This window comes from Rhamphochromis longiceps, linkage group LG19, assembly GCF_057381845.1.
Source record: "Rhamphochromis longiceps isolate RC_006_pf linkage group LG19, R_longiceps_female_GT1.1, whole genome shotgun sequence".
In the NCBI taxonomy this organism is placed as follows: Eukaryota; Metazoa; Chordata; class Actinopteri; order Cichliformes; family Cichlidae; genus Rhamphochromis; species Rhamphochromis longiceps.
The window spans coordinates 1,245,003-1,266,331 of record NC_140575.1 but is presented as its reverse complement, the minus strand read 5'-3'; the positions used below and the strand labels follow the sequence as shown (position 1 = coordinate 1,266,331).

Below are 21,329 nucleotides of genomic sequence, written 5' to 3'. Positions count from 1 at the left end.
TGTAAAACAGAAGCTGCTCGTGACGCTTTGCGCGGCAGATTCCTGCTCGTGTCCATCCCGCTGCAGTTTGTCAGGAAGGCACCACAAGTCACTCTTAACAATAATAGCCTCCGCCTAACACGACGACTGTCGCTATCGGAACAATATTACACCTACTTTAAAAAGGTTTCTTTACTTTATGAAACATACATTTCAGTGTTATGTGTCTCACTTATTTTATCCAAACATGAAATTATTAGATAAATGATTGTGTGACACGGGGAGAGGGGACAGGTAATCTGTGAACACTGACACGAGCAGAAACCAGGTGAGTCCTGATCCTGATGAGAGTGAATCACAACCAGACTTTGTCTAACTTTGCAGGTGGAGGTTTTGGCAAGAGAGGGGTAATTGGTCCGGGTGAAGCAGCGTGGTGTCCAGGTGAGGTGATCCGAGAGTGGTGTGACGGGAGGGCAGGCAGGTGAGCGGATCCAGGATGACTGGGGGTGTAGAACACAGGGGTAACACTGCTGTGAGCAAACATCTATGACGGTCAGCACTAACTGTGGTTACTTGAAGACCCGGTGGAGAGTTTCCAGGTGGAAACCGTTATTCGGAGGTAAAACCCCGGACTCACCCGGACCATGACACCCTGCACCAGTAATTCCCATTTAACAGCTGATTAGGGAGAAATGTATTACTTAATAATAATAATTATTATTATTTTATAATAAGCGCGATATTTTAGCACAGTGAAATCCAGAGACTGTAGATTTCGCTGCTGAATCAGCCATAAACACGGCGGATGAGCTGGCAGGTGACTTTTATTTTGATATACAAATACCGGAAGTCCTTCCGTTCTCCGTTCCCGCGACTTTACTGCTCGGTTGGCTGAGTGACGTCTCTCACCGACCGGTGAAATACACCGACAAATCGACCGGACTGACCGCTTATCCGTCTTTGCTGGAACTCACGGACTGTCCCTCTCCTCTCCCCGGCCTGAAGGGCCGAGCCGCTGACACGGAGCGGTAGCGCTTCTCCGCAGGATGATGGATGTATCTCCGGTACTGACCGACGGACGCGCATCCCGGTGGACTCGGCGGACGGTCAGCGCACACTTTTGACCAGCTCAAAGAAGACTGACGCACCGGCTGTTTGCTCCTTCAGTTTTGATCCTTTCCCCCGGAATGTCATCATCAAGGAGCGAGTGAAGCATCTGCTCTCGCCGGGTGCCGCTGGACGTCCTTCTCCTCAAGGGTTTCTGGCGCTTTTAGCAAACGTTAGCACCGGTATGAGCGGAACCGCATCTGCCCGTCATATCTAACCGGGGTCGGAGGCTGCTAGCAGGGAAATATTTGGATCTGTGGATGAGATTGTGTACGGAGCGGAGGAGGACGGAGGAAGAGCAGCGGCAGCAGCGGAGAACCGAACATCCACCCTCATCCCCGGAGGGGGGCAGAAGCAGCGACGAGGCCACAGGACGATGTGAAGATGGGGGTAGTTTTCGGTCTCCTGTGGCTGTTTACCGGCTTCCTGCAGGGCGTGCACGGCCAGGGCGTGTACGGTAAGGACGTCATTAGCATACAATTCAAATATTTTGAGTTACCACATGCACGCGCACCTTACATGTTACGTGAATGCGATTTTGAGTGCACGCGAGCGGAGTATTACAAACAGCAACTTGACCTTGTGAGGGATTTGGCTCCTGTGCGTGTGCGTGCGTGGCTGGTTCGTGGTTCATTCAGTCACACTCGTGCCTGGCATAAAGGCACAACAGGTAGGCTGCTACACAAACACAGATAAGCACACCTGTGCATACAGGGACAGCCGCAGTGCTAATCCTGCATCGTGGCCCCAGCAGTGCCGTTATTAGATGGCACTGTGGGTTCGGTGTGTGCCGGTGGGTCTGTATGAAGCAGCCTGCAGCTCCGTGCAGCAGGAGATGGGGACACGATGCTGCTGCTGCTGCTTTCACTGTGTCAGTCCTGACATGACCGGGCACTGGAAATGACTGGAAATGCCGGTTCTTTTACTGGTATGCTGCTGGTTCGTTCCTGTAGTTACTGTAACACATGCCAGCTCCTGCACGGTGGCCATTCCTCTACTGTACATAAACCCCGATCTTCTCATTTTGCCTTACTTGCACATTTCAAATAATCTGGTGTAATATGGTGTCATAACTGTGTCCTGCTATACTTTGGTCCTCCAGTAGAAATCAAGTTGCATGTACTATAATACTGTGTTGTTTTTCTGCTTATTTCTGTGTCGTGGCTCTTAGTAAATACAGTCAGTGTGTTACTGTAGACAGTGTGCTGGTGCTCAGGCATCTGCTGTTTCAGCCTCTTACTTTATAAATGCCCTTTTTACAAAACTGCATTTTCCAATGTCTATTTTATAATTTTATATTTGACTTTTACATTTTGCCCAATTCAAAGCATGTAATGGCCAACAGTTGTATTTTGATGGTTGTGCTAGGCTGCACCCTGAACAGCAGCATCGCTGACCTGCTTTTACAGCCAGGTAACCAGAGTTTAGTCCTACACTTTTCAGTGTTTGCTCATTTTATGAAATGAAATACTATGACAACATGTCAGTGCAGCCAGCCAATCATAAGTGATAATACCCCACCACTGAGCTTATAGCCAGCAAGCTACTTTGATTTCAAATGTACAAGTCATCTCCATCTTTGTCTGACCACAGAAATTTAATACAATTTATTTATACAGCACCAAAATAAGCAGTCGCCTCAAGGTGCTTTGTATTGTAACGCAGACCCTACAATAACACAGAGAAAAACCCAACAATCATATGACCCCCTATGAGCAGCACTTTGGCGACAGTGGGAAGGAAAAACTCCCTTTTAACCTCCGGCAGAACCAGGCTCAGGGAGGGGCGGAGCCATCTGCCAGAGATTAATAACGTGTATGATTCAGCGCAGGCCACGGCCAGAGTGACCAGATCATTAGTTTAGCACATGTCCACATGTCAGAAACATGTTAGTCCTTGATATGTCTGTGTCGAGTCAAAGATCTCTGTGACATCAGTAGGTGTGTGGTGCTGTGTGTAAGTGCATGAGACATGCAGCAGGAGTGTGTGAGTGTGCTGCAGAGAAATACTAAAATGCAGCATGTGGAGGTCAGCGTGGACGCTCAGTGGACACTAGTGGATCCGTGTGTATTTACTTTTGTAAAAACACATGGCTGTGCTCAGCATAAAACACAACCATACCTTCAGAGCCTGAAAGCTGAAGCCCAGGTGGGCGCCCTTTAAAGCTCTTTTCTGTGGCCATCATTTATTTCCTGCAGAGGTTTATGGAAACTCGTCCTTGGTCTTGACCTCAGCAAACTCTTCTCTGAGGAGTTTTTGGGCCCACACACTCATTTTCTAACCCATTTTATAAATGTTGGTCATGGAGGATTAGCTGGTATGTTTACTGGCAGTGATTAGTGATTGACAGAGTGACATCACAAACCCGTGAGTTAGATTACAGTGTGAATGGTTGTCTCTGTGTTAGCCCTGTGACAGACTGGTGACCTGTCCAGGGTGCACCCTGCTCGCACCCTATGATAGCCCCCCCGCAACACTGACAAGGATAAGCTGAAGAGAACGCATGGGTGGATGCATGGGTGGATGGATGCATAGATGGATGGATGGATGGATGGATGCATGGATGGATGGATGCATAGATGGATGGATGGATGGATGGATGGATGCATGGATGGATGGATGCATGGGTGGATGCATGGATGGATGCATGGGTGGATGCATGGATGGATGCATGGATGGATGCATGATGGATGCATGGACATTACTTTTGTATTTTTCGGTGACCCTGTCTCTATAATTATCAGTAAACAATGCAGTTTTTTCCCATAGACTGTATAAACCAAGTGAAGCCTTCTCGTGCAGAGGTCTGTGTGAAACTCAGTCCCCTCTTACTTCAGTAAAAAGAAGATAAGATAAGATAAAGAACTTTATTGTCATTGTAGTTATACAATGGAATTTGTGTGGTAGCTCACAGAGGCCAGCAGCAACAAAACAAGAAGCAGCATAGTAACATAATAACCATAGTAAACGTAGTAACAGTATCAAATATAAAGTAAAAAGTATAAAGTCAAACAGTGTCATATAATATAACAGTATTTACAGTGTGGTAGTTGAGTGCAAGCATCAGTGCCCAGTAAATGACTGTACATTAGCAGCAGACACGACATATTGTTGTTGACTTCATCAGCTCGGTCACCAGACTCAGGCTGTTCAGAGTTCACCGTTCTTGTTGTTTCTCTGATAAATAATTGTCCATTATGCTGGGGTGAATATATCCCAGAATCAGAATCAGAAAGGGGTTTATTGCCAAATGTTGAGCAGGTTTACAACATTAGGAAATTGCTGCGGTGCTTCAGTGCAAACATGCTGTCATAAATAGCACTTAAATAGACATGAAAAAATAAAAGTAGGAATAAGAATTAAAAGTGCTACGTGGAAAGATATGTGCATGAGATATACATGAGATATATACATGAGAATAAGAATTAAGAGTGCTACGTTGAAAGATATATACATGATATATACATGAGTGCAGGTGGTGATCAGTGCCAAACATGGAATGATGCAGTGACACAGCGTAGGGTCATGTGTTAGTGGAGGGAACAGTCATACGGTTATTGTTCATGTGTCCAACAGCAGAGGGGAAGAAACTGTTCTTATGGCGAGAGGTTCTGGTGCGAATGGACCGGAGCCTCCTGCCTGAGGGGAGCAGGTCAAACAGACTGTGTCCAGGGTGAGAAGGGTCAGCTGAGATCCGAGCTGCACGCCGCAATGTCCTGGAGGTGTACAGGTCCTGCAGAGATGGGAGTCTGCAGCCAATCACCTTCTCAGCAGAGCGCACAACACGCTGCAGTCTCTGTTTGTCCCTGATAGTGGCTCCAGCGTACCACACGGTGATGGAGGAGGTGAGGATGGACTCGATGATTGCAGTGTAGAACTGCATCATCGTCCGTGTTGGCAGGTTGAATTTCTTCAGCTGCCTCAGGAAGTACATCCTCTGCTGGGCTTTCTTAATGACGGAGGTGATGGTGGGCTCCCACTTCAGGTCCTGGGTGATGGTGGTACCCAGGAAGCGGAATGAGTCCACAGAGGTGATGGGGGGGGAGTGGGGCTGTGTGCTTCCTGAAGTCCACAATAATCTCCACTGTCTTCTGGGCATTCAGCACCCAGATATCCAAACTAACCAAAGAAAGTCACATCATTCTGTTATCATTCCCTTTGGCTAACCTAAACTAATGGAATAGTTTAACACTGAGAAGTTCAGTTTGAGGACTGTTTCATGTAAAAAGCTGTGTAACCAATCACACTCATCCATCATGAACCTTTAAATGCTGCCTAACTGTGTGCATCATTAACATGTTACACCTCAAACACACAACAAAGAATAAAACAGAGGAAGGATTAAACTAATCTGTTGCTAAACATGATATGAAAACACATCATTACAGAAAGTGTTCTCAGGTTATTAAAGTTTGACAAATAACATCCGAAGAATCTCACCTGAGAAGTGTAGAGCGTTGTACTAGTTACAAGTCATAGTTACTAGTTACTTCTTCAAATAAGTAACTGAGTTAGTAACTGAGTTACAAGATTCTAAAAGTAATTAATTACTTGAAAAGTAACTATTGAGTTACTTTAAAAAAATGTTTAGCCCTCTGGGGTCCAGGGTATAATTGATTTCCCCAGTTCACCTTTAAAAAAGTGGTCGTCGGGCAGAAAGTGATCCCCGCCCGCGGGAGCGCGCAGCTGCTTAAAGCTGCAGCGCCCAGATTACTTACAGCTACTTCTGCAGCTGATGTAAGGTGCAGTCAGCTGAACACAGCTTCAGTCGTCTGTTTGTTGAAAAATAACGGTAACAGCGTTGTAACGATAGAAATAGTAATTAGTTAGATTACTCTTACTGAAAAAAGTACAAACGGTGGTGACGACCACACACATGAACAGGAGCGCTGCGGTCATCGTCCACGCTCACAGTGCTGGTGAATGTTTGAGCCGTGCAGCCACTGCTTCTTGTTTTGGCAGATAAATAATAAACTTATGAAAATATTCAATCAGTGGCAGCAGATTTAGGAAATGTGTGACTGTGACATCGAGGCCTGTGGAAGAGATCGATCAGGCGTGTGACCTTTTCATGGGTGGGTTGCTGTTTTTAAGAGTTTTACAAACTGTTGTGCGTCAGCATCGCTGGTGTTGTCAGTGCCAGTATTGACATGACCTTGGGATAATATTATGATCAGATTTTGTTGTAATTGTAGATATCAGATGGTAGTTTCAGTAATCACCTGGAGCATCTGAAGAGGACGTACCTGTTTATCAGTGTGCTGACAGCAGACTGTTGAAAAACCTCACAACAAAAGAATGGTTGTTGTGCAGCAATTTTACTCATATCCAAGCAAACATGTGTGATGGTGTTGAGAGCACGATCGTGTGTCTGCTGCGTGTCGTCATAGATGCTGTGTAAAAGAGGCCAGTTTGCACATCATTTCTCAGCAGTGGGTTGTTGCTTGTGAAGCGCACTCATGTTCTTGTTGACTCTAGGTAATAAATGAGATGTGAAGCAGATGTTTTAGACCAGAGCGCTATCCCCTGCAGCACGTGTGTCACAGCCGTCGGTGTGGCACGCTGGGATGAGAGCGTGCTGTGGACACACTGTCACATGTTCTGACCTGAGGTCAACCAATCGCATAAAGTACATGAAAGAAAACAACTAATACTTTATTTGTTCATAACTGAATAACAATAAATGACTTCACTGTTTGGTCTGTGATTACTAATAATAATAATAGTAGATAAATACTTTGATATAAATGTAATTTGATTACAGATTACACCTACACCCTCAGCTTTGACGTGCTCACACCCAGCAGTGCTGGGGTCGCCACTGCAAAGAGTGTGAGTGTGTGTCAGTGTGTGAGTGTGTGTGAGTTACGAATAACCAGGATGTTTGAACTCTTCTTCGGTCCTTACAGTCTGTGTAAAGGAGCACATCACCACGGTGATGTTGGTGAGAAAACTGGAGATGATTTGTTGACATAAAACAAAACTTTTAATTCTTTTAAACACATTGTTTTTCATCCCGGGGCTCATATATGATGCTGATTCTTTCATTTAATCTTTGCTTGTTGTCTAAATATGGATCACTAGGATTGGTGTGTAATCTGTTTAATCTAATAGTCTTATATCCAACGATAGGGAAATTCACAGCTTTGCTAACCAGTCGCCACGAGTCGTCTAAAATAGATTTTGTTTGAACTATTTATATGTGATGCAGATATTTGACAAAATATTAGATAAAAAAGCGAAGCTCTCAATTTACCGGTCGATCTACGTCCCTTCCCTCACCTATGGCCACGAGCCTCTCTGCTTGGGCTGCTGCCCCCGCGACCCGGCCCCGGATAAGCAGAAGAACCACTAGTGCTGGTTAGCTGGATTAGCATATTGGCTGTCACTGATTGGTCAAGTCCATATCTGTTATCAGCTGTATTTTTGGGGATGCACGTATAACTCACAGCTATGTGTCATGTGTTTTCTGAGGTATGGCTATAGTAGCAGTGTGTTCACACCAGGCTGATGCATCTTCACACAGGCCAAGAAGAAAAGACAACAGCTGTCACAGCTCTCTGCTGTACTCGTGCTGGCTGTGATGATATCTGTGGGTTTCCAGAAAGAGTCCAGCGGCTGCATCTGTGTCAGTGACACAGGGCAAAACTCCAGGTGACTGTTGAACTAGTGAGCACGTGTATAAATGGGCTGTACCATCAGCTTTTTACATTTACTGATGTACAACAGTGAACCATGACAACTGACAGGCAGAAATCATCAAATCCAGATGTTCTTAGTGCGCCTGAGCTGTCAGGTGTTTCATGGAAAAATGTAACTTTTACAACAGAAGGAAGTTACGTTGTTGACAAATGATGTTCGTCAGTTACCTTTTTTTGATGAAAACAAGGTGATGAGATAACCCGGAGCGTGAGCATCAAAGTGCTCACCATAGCTGTTCACATTGGTCTTCTGTGTGTTTCCCTACTAATAACAGCACAGTGTGTGTTTGCTTTGGGTCTGACCGTGTGACGTCACCTCACACCCAGATTATCTGTAATCTTATATGTGACAGATTAGAGAAGAGGAGGCGTATTACATCACAGCCGATGTTACTTACATCGGTGCTGATGCGTCTGCGGGGCCGTGCAGCTAAAACTCCATTTTTACCAAAACTGGTGTTCAAACAGAAGCTGTGAGGCTGCAGGAGGACAGGGAGGAAGGACAGGAAGGGGATTAGGTAGCAACATCTGTGTGTTTGTATTGGAACATTTGGTGAATGGAGGCCTGATTGTTCTGCTGGTTTCTGCCACACAGGCTTTGGGACGAGCTGAGCTCAAATGATAAGTTGACTAATCTATGAGACAGAAAATTAATTTCAGACTTGATTATCTTTTAGCTCAATTTGAGAACGAAAGGAGGACAGTGTCTCCGGTCCAAACTACAGCACGCTGTCCACGATCAGACTTACATTATTTGAAAGTGTCGCATTTGTCTGTTGTGTTCCACGACCATCGTTTGCAGCTGCAGCAGGTAAACTGAATGTTTGTTGTATACTTGAAATTTCCTGCTGAAGTCACGTGTTTGTTTCACCACATGCCTTTGGGATGTACATCTTCCTGTCACAGATGCTTTGTACGTGTATTGCAGTGTGAGTTTAGCGCTTCTGCAGCATGCTGGTCGCTGAGCAGATGGATGTGTGCGGGATCCAAACAGCATGACCCTCCTAGTTCACTGATCCCCCTGCACTGACCTTTTCTTTTTTATGAGATAAATATTTATGAGCTTTTTAAACTGTGGATTTATTTGATGTCCATCCAATTGCTTCCGCTGATCCTTTTCTGGGTCAGGGGGGCGCTGGAGCCTATCCCAGCTGTCACAGGGCGAGAGGCGGGGTCCACCCTGGACAGGTCGCATTCGCACCCACGGACAAGTGCATGTCTTTGGACACCGTGCTGCCCTTTAGTGGGTATGGTTGTTTTAAAAATGACACCACGGCTGTAACGGCTGTAGCGTTTGTTCAGTTTCAACCATCTAAGTGTGCACTGAACACATCAGCTTTCACACACGGTCACACTGACACACGGTGCTAACAACAACAAATTGTTGCTTTTAGCTTGAAACAGACCAAATGATGAAAACTGAAGGACGTGTGTACAGTTAGTAGAATCTGTCTGAAACACAGTGGCAGCTGGACTTCCCCCTGCAGCAGCTGCTGTTTGTTCACGGGCTCAGCTACTGCTGCTGATGTCCTGAGCAGAGCTTACAGCATGTAAAGGCTGCCAGCTTAGCTGGCTGGACCTCTGCTTTGTGGGTTGGATCTCATTTATAAGAAGAACGTGAGCACAAAAGCCAAAAATCCTGTGAGGAGAAAAACATTTATGAAACTTGGATGTAGGGCTGTTCGATGTAACCATGCATATCGGCTCACGATATAAAAACGTCTGTCGGTTCATTTTACGCTGTCGTTTGTTTTGTGGTGTCGCAAAACAAACTGTTTACGGCAATATTCGTTCATGGCTTTGATGTCACTGTAGAAGTTCTTAAACCTCTCTCTTTCTCTTATATTTAACATAACCACACTACGGACGCACAAGCGACTGTTTTTGTGCGTTGTCGTTAGCAACAACAATCGTCTGGCTCCGCCGTCCGCTTGTTTATTTTCCACATAAACCTTTCACAATAAAGCTGAAGATCCTGCTGAGATTTTCCAAAATAAACTGACTCACGTGAAATAGTATGCAGAGTGTTTACAGACGAGAGGCTGAAAAGAGCCGTCAGGTGCTCAAAATGAACCTTAGAACGGGCCGTGTGGTAAATACTCGCAAAGAAAACTGTTGTGCAACACGGGACTCCAGGTACACGACGCCCAGCTGCAAACACGTCACGGAGGCCGAGCTGCCCGACAGTCACAGAATTAGCTGAAAATGTTTGTGATGTATATCGTTGTCGGGACGATCTTATATTGAGATATGAGAGTTTGGTCATATGGCACAGCCACACCCAAATGCACACGGTGGGCCTTTATGGATCAGTCAACCTGGACATGTGTGCATGTGGGCGAGCCTTGTACGCAGAGTTTCAACCAAAACACAGCAAAGATCTTACCTGCTCACTGTTCTCTTCTTTACTTTACAACATAAAGCAGCTTGTTGTGATTTGGTCCAATAGAAATCAAATGTAATTGGATAATTGAATTTTCCCCTTTGAGAGTACATTCTCTCCCAGTGCCTTAGAAATTCCAAATATGCTGGAAAATCTTTGTACCGTATTTTCACGACCATAAGGCGCACTGTGCTAAAAGGCGCAGTCTCAGTTATGTGTGCCCTTACTGTATTTAACACACACATAAGGCGCACTGGACCATAGGGCGCATACAAGTACCGTATGCGTATTTAAAAATAAAGCGGGAGCAAACGTGAATTCGGTACCTTACTCACATTTCTATTGCCGGTAATCGTCATCATCAACAACACACAAGCATACAAGTGTGCGTATTTAAAAATAAAGCAGGAGCAAAACAAAGTTTGGTACTCACATTTTTATCATCAATCAAACCCATGGAAGTCCTCATCCTCTGTGTCTGAATTGAACAGCTGCGCTAAATCTCCATCAAACATGCCAGGTTCACTGTCTTCACCGTCAGAGTCACTTTCCGTGCCGTGCGGCTCCTCGGAAACGATGCCGGCTTTTGCGAAAGCTCGAACAACAGTGCCAGCAGACATGTTAGCCCAAGCATCTACAATCCATTGGCAAATTGTGGCGTAACTCGCCCGGCGCTGCCTTCCACTCTTAGTGAAACTGTGGTCTCCACCGGTCATCCATCGCTCCCAGGCCGCTCGCAGCCTTACTTTGAACGGGCGGTTCACACCGATGTCCAGCGGTTGGAGTTCCTTTGTCAGGCCTCCTGAATGACAGCAAGCTCACAGTTCATTTGTTTCACTAGTTTTTTCACATCGTCTGTGAGATGGGCACGCATAGAGTCACAGATCAACAGCGATGGTGATGCGTGGAAAAAACCACCTGGTCTCCTTACATACACCTCCCTCAGCCACTCTTTCATCATTTCCTCATCCATCCAGCCCTTCTCATTTGCCTTAATGATGATTTCTGCTGGAAACTTCTCTTTAGGCAAAGTCTTTCGCTTAAAAATCACCATAGGCGGCAGTTTCTGTCCATTAGCATGGCAGCCAAGCACAACAGTAAAAGAAGACTTTTCATACCCCGTTGTGCGTATCGCTACCGTGCTGGTCCCCTTCTTCTCCACAGTGTGACTCACCGGGATGTCAAAAGTGAGCGGGACCTCGTCCATGTTTGTGATGTGGCTGGGCTGGATGTTTTTGTCGGCGATGTGTTTGCTGCAGTAGGAGCGGAAGATGGCCAGCTTTTCCTTATAATCTGCTGGAAGTTGCTGCGCTACCGTAGTCCTGGTCCGGATGGAAAAATGGCACCGTTTCATAAAACGAAAGCACCAAGACGGACCTCCTCGGAAATGTTCAATGTTCATCTCTTCAGCAAGTGAAACCGCTTTTAGCCAAATGGTGACCGTCGAAACGCTTCTCCCGCTCGCTCTTTGCTCGATGATCCACCGCTCGAGTCTTTCCTCCAACTCGAGCCACCTCGCCTTATGTCCGCGGAAACTCAGCTGCGTTTTCTTGACCTGCCGGAGCTTGTTTTCCAGCTTCCTCCATTTGCGAACCATCGATTCGTTTATCTTAAATTCTCTCGCCGCTGCTCGATTTCCATGTTCCTCCGCGTAGCTGATGGCCTTCAGTTTAAACTGTGCTTCGTAAGCGTGTCTCTTTGCCATTTTCAGGGTTGTTAAAACAACGATGTCCTGCATAATGCACATACCTGTTCTTTTATACAGGTATGTGCGATTGTCCCGGTATATACGATCAACGCCCACACTTCACCCTTTAACGTTCTCATGGTGTTCTCTACTACGTCCTCCTTACAACACACAGGGCGCACTGCGCTATAGGGCGCGCCGCACTTTTTGAAGAAAATCTAAGCCTTTTAAGTGCGCCTTATGGTCGTGAAAATACGGTAATATTGATTAAAACTTCAGTTTCCTTCAGAGGGTGAACTGCCAGATTAAACTGTTTGAACAGTGACAGCATCACTGGCTAGAAGGAGCAGCTCTCAGACCCCAGCGTTAGTCCAGGACCTGCCTGATGACACTGAAGCTGCAAGTGTGAACCTCGGTTCGTCCGATGAGTCAGCCGCTGTCATCCTTCGATGGCGGCTCAGCCTGCAGTCAGTCGGTGTTGTTGTTGCTGTGCTCGCTGGCAGTCAGATGTGTTGTTTGATCTGTTGTTGGTGACACTGATCTGATTTCACAGCCATATGGGCTCATTTTCTGCCTCATAAACTCTCCTCAGCACAATGAAGTTAAAGCTCATTTGGATGGAAAAGGTCAAACACAAACAGCCAGTCTGCCGCACACTCGCTCTGCGTTTGGCAGCCTTTCACTCAACGACTCCAAACCACAGGTTGAGGAGCCGACGGCGCCTCCTGGAGGCCGCTCCGCTCACTGCAGGCGCCACACTTACTCACACAGTCTGGAGAATCTGAGTCCAGATCCATGTGCAGGACTGAGCACAACATAAAAGCACACCGAGTCATCAGACTGAACACTTTTTGTTGCCTTTTATCGTCTGATTTGAGCAAATATGAAGATTTTACAATGAGTATGTGTGTCGTGGGTGGGAGTGGGTCTAGTCGGTTTTCAGGCTTTCTATACGCATGTTATTGTAATGCAGATCAAATTCAACTGAAGCTGGTACAAGGTGTCATTTTCTCTTGTGAGATCCATGTTTCGTTCCTGACAGTTACGATTCTTAATCATAACTGAGATTAAAAATCAATCGGCCGGGTTGAACATAAAGAGGATTTAATTTAGTGAGTAGCATCCTGTATGAGCAGATGATGATTACGAGAATCGTTTGTTACTCTCTCTGGTCTGAAAATGTTTCTTTGTTTGTTTGTTGTGTGGTTTGGTGCGTTGTGGTGTGTAATGTCCCCAGTTACGCACCTTTGTTAGCCAACCAGCTTTAAACAACCAAAACATAAATAAAAGAACATTTTATCGAAGAACATCCAAATACTGGAGAACGACCGCTGTCCGGACTCCTGATCCCACACGAAGTGTTTGTGGGAAACATAACAAACGTCTTAACCGACCAATCAGCGAGCATTAGCAGAGTGCTAGCATTTTACGAGCGCTGTCAAGTCATCTCTAAAAAAGCTGAAGGATGTAAGAGTTTTTGGAGGCACTCACACTATACTCGCAATATTTATATATGTAAATATAGATATATTTGATGTTTTTCAGACAATGTCTAAAATAATTGCTCATTAATTAGCTTTTGAGTATCTGCTGCTCGACTCTGCTGCTCGACTCTGCTGCTCGACTGAAACCACCTTCTCTAAAGTGGGACCGACATCAGTTTCTGACTGCTGGAAATATGTCGGTGCAGTGGGTCCAATGCTAAAGCTAGCCTGGACACAGGTATACATAATCAGACTGAGGAGTGAAGATCTGGTACACCTGTTGTGTTCATCCCCAGCACTGACTGATCATTGTGGAGTTTAGTTGAGTTTGGAGGAGGTGGGTTTTCAGTCTGTGTGTTTCTAATGAAACCTTTGTGAGGACTGTCTTCTCCCTGCACTGAACCTGATTTGTTCCCAAACCACACAACATAAGTCTGGACCTGGTACGCTCTCCTGGCCACGTACGTCTTCATACAAGTGCAGCCTCACACTGCTCAGGAATCTACACAGAATCTGTGTGTTTGTGAAACATCTTTGGTTACACCTTCAGTTACTGCAGCAGGACCGTTCAACACACCACACACTTATGTGACAGATAGATTTCAAGGCACTTTGCCTAAAATGCAAACCTAAACCAAAACGAAGTGTAAACACTTGAAACAGCCTGACGGTGCAGACGTTTCCTCCCAACAATAAATCTGTGATTATCCGTTGTCTAGAGGACATGAGCGACTTTCTGTCCAACATTATTTAAATGTTAAAATCCCGCGACATTGTGTTTTGTAAGTAATTTAAAACAAACACATAAGATGCTATCCTCTGTGCTGTTGCATGCTGGGACAGCAGGCTGAGGGTCGCAGGCGCCAACAGACTCAAACTGATCACAGGGACAGTAAAGCTGTGTGGATGAAGCTGGACTCTGTCAGGCAACACCTCCCACACACTCTGTGACGTGCTGGCCAGTCACAGTGAGAGACTGAGATTACCCATAATGCACCACTGACCGACACAGGAAATCATTCCTGGTTATCGCTGCACAACTCCTCCATCTGATGCACAGCACACAGTGCAGCAGTTACACGTCCTCTACAGACGAACAACAGACACAACGTTTGACAGTTTAAAATCTCACTCATATTTATCTAACCTCTGTAATACTCTGGATATTTATCATCTTGCTATTCGTAGATATATTAGAGCTAATTCTTATATTTGGTAACTTTATTGTCTGTTCTCAGTCATCCAGGTCATTGTAGTCTAAGGAGCTTGGAAAGAAAAGCGTCTGGACTTCGTTAAGTTGCGCCTCTCATTCGAGAAGCTTCTTCAGTTCTGTTTGTTTGTAATATGTTGTATTCATTGATTTAGTTCAGTCTGTTATTGCCGTAGAGAAACTGTAACCACATCATGCAGGAATTAATAAAATATTCTAATCCGTAACTCTTAAAACTGGAAACATTTCTGCGTAGTCTGTGGGGGTCGATTTGGTTCCTCCGAAGCCTCCAGTGGTCATTAGAGGAACTGCATGTTTTCGTACTTCACCTTTAGCTTCATTTTGCAGCTCAGGAAACCTTCACTTTGCTTTACTTTTAATAACCAGCATTTCCACCAGCATGTGAGGCAGGCTGCCAGTGGCTGACGAGCCTGGAGACAGAGGTGGCATTAGCTGATCGACAAACCTCCTACAGATATTGAACCACATCATATGTGGTTCAATATCATATATATATGTATATACATATATATATGTATATGATGTTTGAAACGACTCTTCAGTACTAATATGAATCTACATAATACTTCAGCCACGTACACGTGAAACATCCTCAGTTCTTTTTTAAATATATTTGAAGTAATTTGCAAACAGGGGTGAGAGGTGTAGTAATGCTATCTCCTACTAGTATTAGCAGCTCGTAGTTAGTATTATTATACAATTTACTATTTGCTTCATTCACATGTCCTGGATGGACCCTTTATAGTGTCTTACCCAGTTCTCATGGCTGCCAAAGCTTTGTTTTGGTACTCTTCGGAAGGTTGGTAGTTTGATCCCCAGCTCTGTCGTCCTTGGGCAAACTACTGAAGCCTCCTTTGAGTGGCGCTGTCACTTCGTGTTCACTCTCTATGGTAGAGATCGCCTCCTGTTCCACAGTGGTGTTTTCGTGTAGCTTATCTGCGTAGCTATTTAATGAAAAACCTTTAGATATCTATCTTCATAGTAATCTTCACATACATCATCCCAAACACGCTCTCTGTGTACTCACTCGTTAATTTATTGTCACAGTATTCACTCACTGTGTCTTTAGGGATTCACTAGCTTAGCTTAGCTCGAAGCAGACTCGCTAGCACCACGGCCTCTTCACCCATCCTACCTGCACTTTCCTGCTCATTGTGTCAGATGTTTAGTTACTCCTCGGCCTCCTTTAGCAGTAATGATACTTGTAATAAATGCAGCATATTTGCAGCTCTGGAGGCCGGGATTACTGAATTGGAGACTCTCTGTAGCCGGGGGAGCCAAAGGTAGTGTAGGCCCCGCTAGCTGTCCCCCAGCAGACAGAGGTCGATCATCTTGTTAATAATTTCACCTCCTCACTACGTACGACTCTGGATACTGTAGCTCCGGTGAAAACTAAGGTCTCTAATCAGAAGTACCTGACTCCGTGGTATAATTCTCAAACACGTACCCTAAAGCAGATGACTCGTAAGCTGGAGAGGAAATGGCGTGTCACAAATTTAGAGGATCATCATTTAGCCTGGAGAAATAGTTTGCTGCTTTATAAGAAAGCCCTCCGCAAAGCCAGAACATCTTACTATTCATCACTGATTGAAGAAAATAAGAACAACCCCAGGTTTCTCTTCAGCACTGTAGCCAGGCTGACAAACAGTCAGAGCTCTGTTGAGCCAACCATCCCTTTAACGTTAACTAGTAATGACTTCATGAACTTCTTCACAAATAACATTTTTATCATTAGAGAAAAAATTACCAGTAATCATCCCACAGATGTAATATTATCTACAGCTACTCTTAGTACCATTGATGTTAAGTTAGACTCTTTTTCTCCAATTGATCTTTCTGAGTTAGCTTCAATAATTACTTGTTTAGTGAAGGTTACAAATGATCTTCTTATGGCCTCTGACAGTGGACTCATCTCTGTAGCTTCCCTTAGGCAGTATCATCAGAAGGCATAGCATACATTTTCACTGCTACGCAGATGACACCCAGCTCTATCTATCTATGAAGTAGGGCTGCCACGATTAATCGACTAGTCACGATCATGTCAAAATCGTCGACGACTAATTTAATAGTCGACGCGTCGTTTGAAGCTTTGTAAGATCACAAAAGACGCAGGAATAAGTAGCAGGATTTAAGGGTGTAATAACAGACTGAAACAGAAGATGGCAGCACTGCATGTACAAGGATGCCAGCTGCCGTTAAACCCCGAAGAAGAAGAAGAAGCAACTCCGATATCGTAGCTGTGTCCAAATTCAGGGGCCACATCCTTCGGAGGCCGCATTTGAAGGCCGATTAAGTTACAGCAACGCGACGAAGGCTGTCCAGATGCAAATGCAGCCGACAAATGCGTCCTACTTTTCCCCAGATTTGAAGGATGGGTCGGGCGTATGGCCCAACCTAACCCAGAATTCATAGCGCAGCCCAGCCAATTCCAGTTTCCAACAATGGCGGCAGCTAGTTAGTTTTAATGTTACTCTTATTATTCTTTCTGGGTCACAAAATAAACGTTTAACATATTTTCAGGCGAGAATGTAGCTGTGCAAACCTCAAATATCTGCTCAGTTTATCAAGACACCACATATTTTCAAAAGCGCTCCGACGTTTTCGGAGACGTCTGTTACCCACTTGTAACGCTAAGTTATTTAAGGACTAGTTTATGTCAATGGATGAATTTACTGACTGACGCGCAGAAGAAATAGTTCTTTATGGAGCCCAGATGGTGTGAATGATGAGACCAAAAACTGCAATGTCTTGTACCAAAAATATATTGAATAAATAGGGGAAAGGGGAAATGGAACAAAATAATTAACACAACACACAACGTAAATGTCCACAATTAAATAATAAATCAGTGCTGTGATTTTTCTGTGCAAGAGTCCTTTTGCTAAGAGTCCTTTTTTTGGTCCTTTTCTTTTTAAAGTTCACTTTTAAGGTATTCCTCCTTAGGGTCCAGCTTCATACAAGGGGGAAATATGTCCGTAATCCAAAGACGGCTAAGTGGGGGAAAAGAAAGAATGGTCCTACCGGCTCGCCACTTCAATATGAAGAAGATCAATTCAAAGGGGAAAAAAAACCTGACCTGTAGGTCAGAAAAATGTCCATTAGCACATCAAGTTCAATTCAGTTTACCGGTAAAAAAAATATGCTCTTCTGCATGTCTAGGTAACAATGCAAATCATAAATCATCATCAATCAATGTAAAACAGTTAAATCATTAATCATCTTGGCTACGTAGCTTAATCTATACATTCCAGTAGCGTTCGCTACAAACAATACAAAAACAACAATAAAGAAAAACAACTGTCTAACAGACAGCATAGCCGAATTCAAGGCAACACATAACAATAATCTTTCAATCGCACTTTGTTTCAAAGTAAGCCCATAAAAATGCTTAAGTAAACAAAAGTGTTCAAAAACAGCGGTTTTTGAACCGGAGTTCTGCTCGCGGTGGGAACGCTGCCGCACAAAGTCATTTTTTAATCGCGAAAACGATCGGCTGGTTACTGACAACCAAAGGTTGAAAGATATTAAGGACACTTACCGCTGAGTTTAAAGTTTAAAGATGAATTGAGGGGAGAAAACGCTTTGTTTTCCAATACCGCTCTAAATGCCATAAGCTCACAGCCACAGCAGGAGTCGAACCCGGAAGTATCCCTCCACAGCCGGTTTTCAGAGTTGCCGCGACATGGAAGGAGCCAATCAGAAGAGGGACCTCAAATCAGCTGACGTGGGTCATGTGACAGGGAGTAGTTGATATGGGTTACACACTAGCTCGATAGCGAGCCGGGGGCTAGGCTCACTAGAGCCCGTGAGAACACCGGACTCCCGGCAAATCGTTTTCAAACCCACCGCCGTCTTTCGCTACTCAGGTTACACTCAGGTTGTTTGGCTTTTTCAGTATTTTATTTTTTCCTGAGTAAATCGGTTTGGCTGAGATTAAAGTTATAGTTTTTACACAGCTGAATAAACGTCAAAAAGAAAACTGATTATCAGAAGTGTGAGATGCTGTTATATTTTAGATAGCAAGGAGTTTATTAAACTTCACCGAAACAATCTGCAAATGTCATTAAAATTTAATAAACTATCATCTTGTCTTTACTTTTAGTTAGCACAGACCTTAAACACTTAAAGCTGTAAGCTAATGATAGTTATATAAGAGCAGATGCTGCTGGTGCAATAAGCTGTACGTTTTACGTCCAATGGATGATGATCTGATTAGTCGACTAATCGCAGAAATAATCGACTATCAAAATAATCGTTTGTGGCAGCCGTAGTATGAAGCAAGATAACACACACCAATGAGTTAAACTGCAGGAATGTCTTAAAGACATAAAGACCTGGATGGCCGCTAACTTTCTGCTTCTTGATTCAGATCAAACTGAGGTTATTGTACTCGGCCCTGAAAAGCCTAGAAATATGGTATCTAACCAGATTCTTACTCTGGATGGCATTACCTTGGCCTCCAGTAACGCTGTGAGGAACCTTGGAGTCATTTTTGACCAGGACATGTCCTTCAACGCACATATTAAACAAATATGTAAGACTGCGTTCTTCCATTTGTGCAACATCTCTAAAGTTAGAAATATCCTGTCTCAGAGTGACGCTGAAAAACTAGTTCATGCATTTATTACTTCCAGGCTGGACGACTGTAATTCATTATTATCAGGAAGTCCTAAAAACTCCCTGAAAAGCCTTCAGCTGGTCCACAGCAGATGGCCCCGCCCCTCCCTGAGCCTGGTTCTGCTGGAGGTTTCTTCCTGTTAAAAGGGAGTTTTTCCTTCCCACTGTCGCCAAAGTGCTGCTCATACCTTACAATATAAGCACCTTGAGGCGACTGCTGTTGTGATTGGATGCTGTATAGATGAACAGAGTTGAATTCCTTCATACAGCCCTGCTTGTTTCCATGCATACATGAGTTTTTTGAAAGAGGCTCTGTAGATGTGCACTCAGTGTGTGAGTGCTACATAAGTTACAGCCCATTTACCATGAGCTGAACTAGCAGAGAGCAGGACACAGAGACAACTAACCCTATGAACCTGAGAGTGTAGTTAGCCAATGAAATGAGCAGCTGCCCTTTCAGTAAGAAGAACCTTTCCAAAGACATGCTTGTCAGGTTAACTGCTGATTCTAAAGTGTGCGTTTGTGTGACAGTAAAGGGTCATTGGTCTGTCCGTGTTAGCCTGATAGAAGAAGTTGATGAGAGGATGTGCACCACGAGAGAGCTGCAGGGGAAAGGAAGTCTTCATGCGCTGGATGTTAAATGCAGAAGCTACTTCTGTGCCTCACAGTGCTACAAAGAGTCTGCATAGCTGTATGAGTGAAACCGTGCAACGACGTGGAACGTGTTGTTGTAAATTTGTTGTTCTATGTGAAAGTAAGAAGCTCAGATGAGTTTGTAAATCAGATAAAATAAAGAGCAACATTTGACTCTGACACACTGTAATGAAACAGCTGCTTCCTAACATGCAGCTAAACTGGAAAGTTTGAAAATTCAACTGGTTAATGGAATTTTTCAAACTGATGGCTCCAGATGTGCAAATGTGTGAAAGCTTGTTATCTGCTGCACCACAGATAAACATAGCTCTGAAACACGTTTTCATTTTGATGTGTTTTTGTGCGCTCCATCAATGTGTGCGTCTGTGCTTCATGCAGCAGAAACACATCAAAGGTGTCAGGCTTTGCTCGCTGCTCCTTCAGGCTTCACTATCAAAGATATAATTAAGCTAAAGAACACCTACAAGCACTTTATTATCTCCACATTTTCTTTTATCTTCCTGCTGCCTGGATTCCTGCAGTTTGTTGTCGAGGATGAAGAGCAGCGAGTCGGCTAGTGTTCAGCTATAATCCTGAAGTTTGGGATAATCCAGGTCCTCCGGGGCCAAGGGGAGGGAGGCAGCGAGCAGACCCAGACTCCTCTCTGGTGACAAAACTCCACAGAAGTCAGGAGGCGTTTTGGCTCATTTGAGTGTCTGTGACATTATGATGAAGAGAACCACAGGAGAGACTGAAGCACACCTCTGAAGATCTGCTGATCTGTTCTTATGTCTTTCCTTAGTCTCCATCATGTTTCAGTGTGCCAAGTGTGAGCCAACAGTTTAGGCTTCAGGCTGCTGTAAATACTTTACTCTTGGTCTCTATATGATCGTCTCATGCACAGCTGGCAGGAAGTAAAACTGCAGATGAGATGATGGTAAAAGATCAGTGGGGATCAATTTGAAATGTAAATCATGTAGCTACTCTCTCAGTGTCCAGGAAAAACACGCCGATACATTCCTGTGCATTAAAGTGGCCAGCACCACCAACAAAGGTGAATGCAGGAAAGAGTTTTGGTGCAGAGCTCGGACAGTTCGTATTCATCACACGGCCAGCTGCTCGCCCGTGCAGCACTGTCATAAATGGACTGGTTCCTATATTCACCTCTTCACACCCATACCAGCACTTGTTTCTGTGCTTAACTGCTGTCTATGTAGCACTCACACTGCGATGCATTGGAGAGTAACCTGGACTTAGTATCGTGCCCAAGCAGACTAGAGCAGTCTGGTTGAACCAGCAGCCTTCTGATTGGTAGATGACCTGGTCGTTTACTCAGAGCGAGGTTGGCTCACATTCATACGGAGCTCCCTGACCTGGCATTTCAGGTCTTTTGATTTAAGTCCGTGCACTTCCAGATGTGTAGTGAAACTTGGAAACAGCCACACCTGTGGGCGAGATTCATCCAGTCTTGATCTTGGCCTAAACCACGAGATGAAATCAGTGGCTG

At 44.6% G+C, this 21,329-nt stretch overlaps 1 protein-coding gene across 1 annotated transcript in view; it reads left to right on the top strand.

The window, feature by feature from the left end:
- Positions 1 to 307: 307 nt before the first annotated feature.
- The window catches only part of LOC146645986 (MAM domain-containing glycosylphosphatidylinositol anchor protein 2-like), a 143,666-nt gene continuing 122,644 nt past the window's right edge, over positions 308 to 21,329 (top strand). Inside the window, exon 1 of the mRNA XM_085390784.1 lies at positions 308 to 1,543. Within this exon, the coding sequence (XP_085246910.1) occupies positions 1,471 to 1,543 (73 nt within the window). The 5' untranslated portion in view covers positions 308 to 1,470. The remainder of the gene's footprint in view (positions 1,544 to 21,329) is intronic.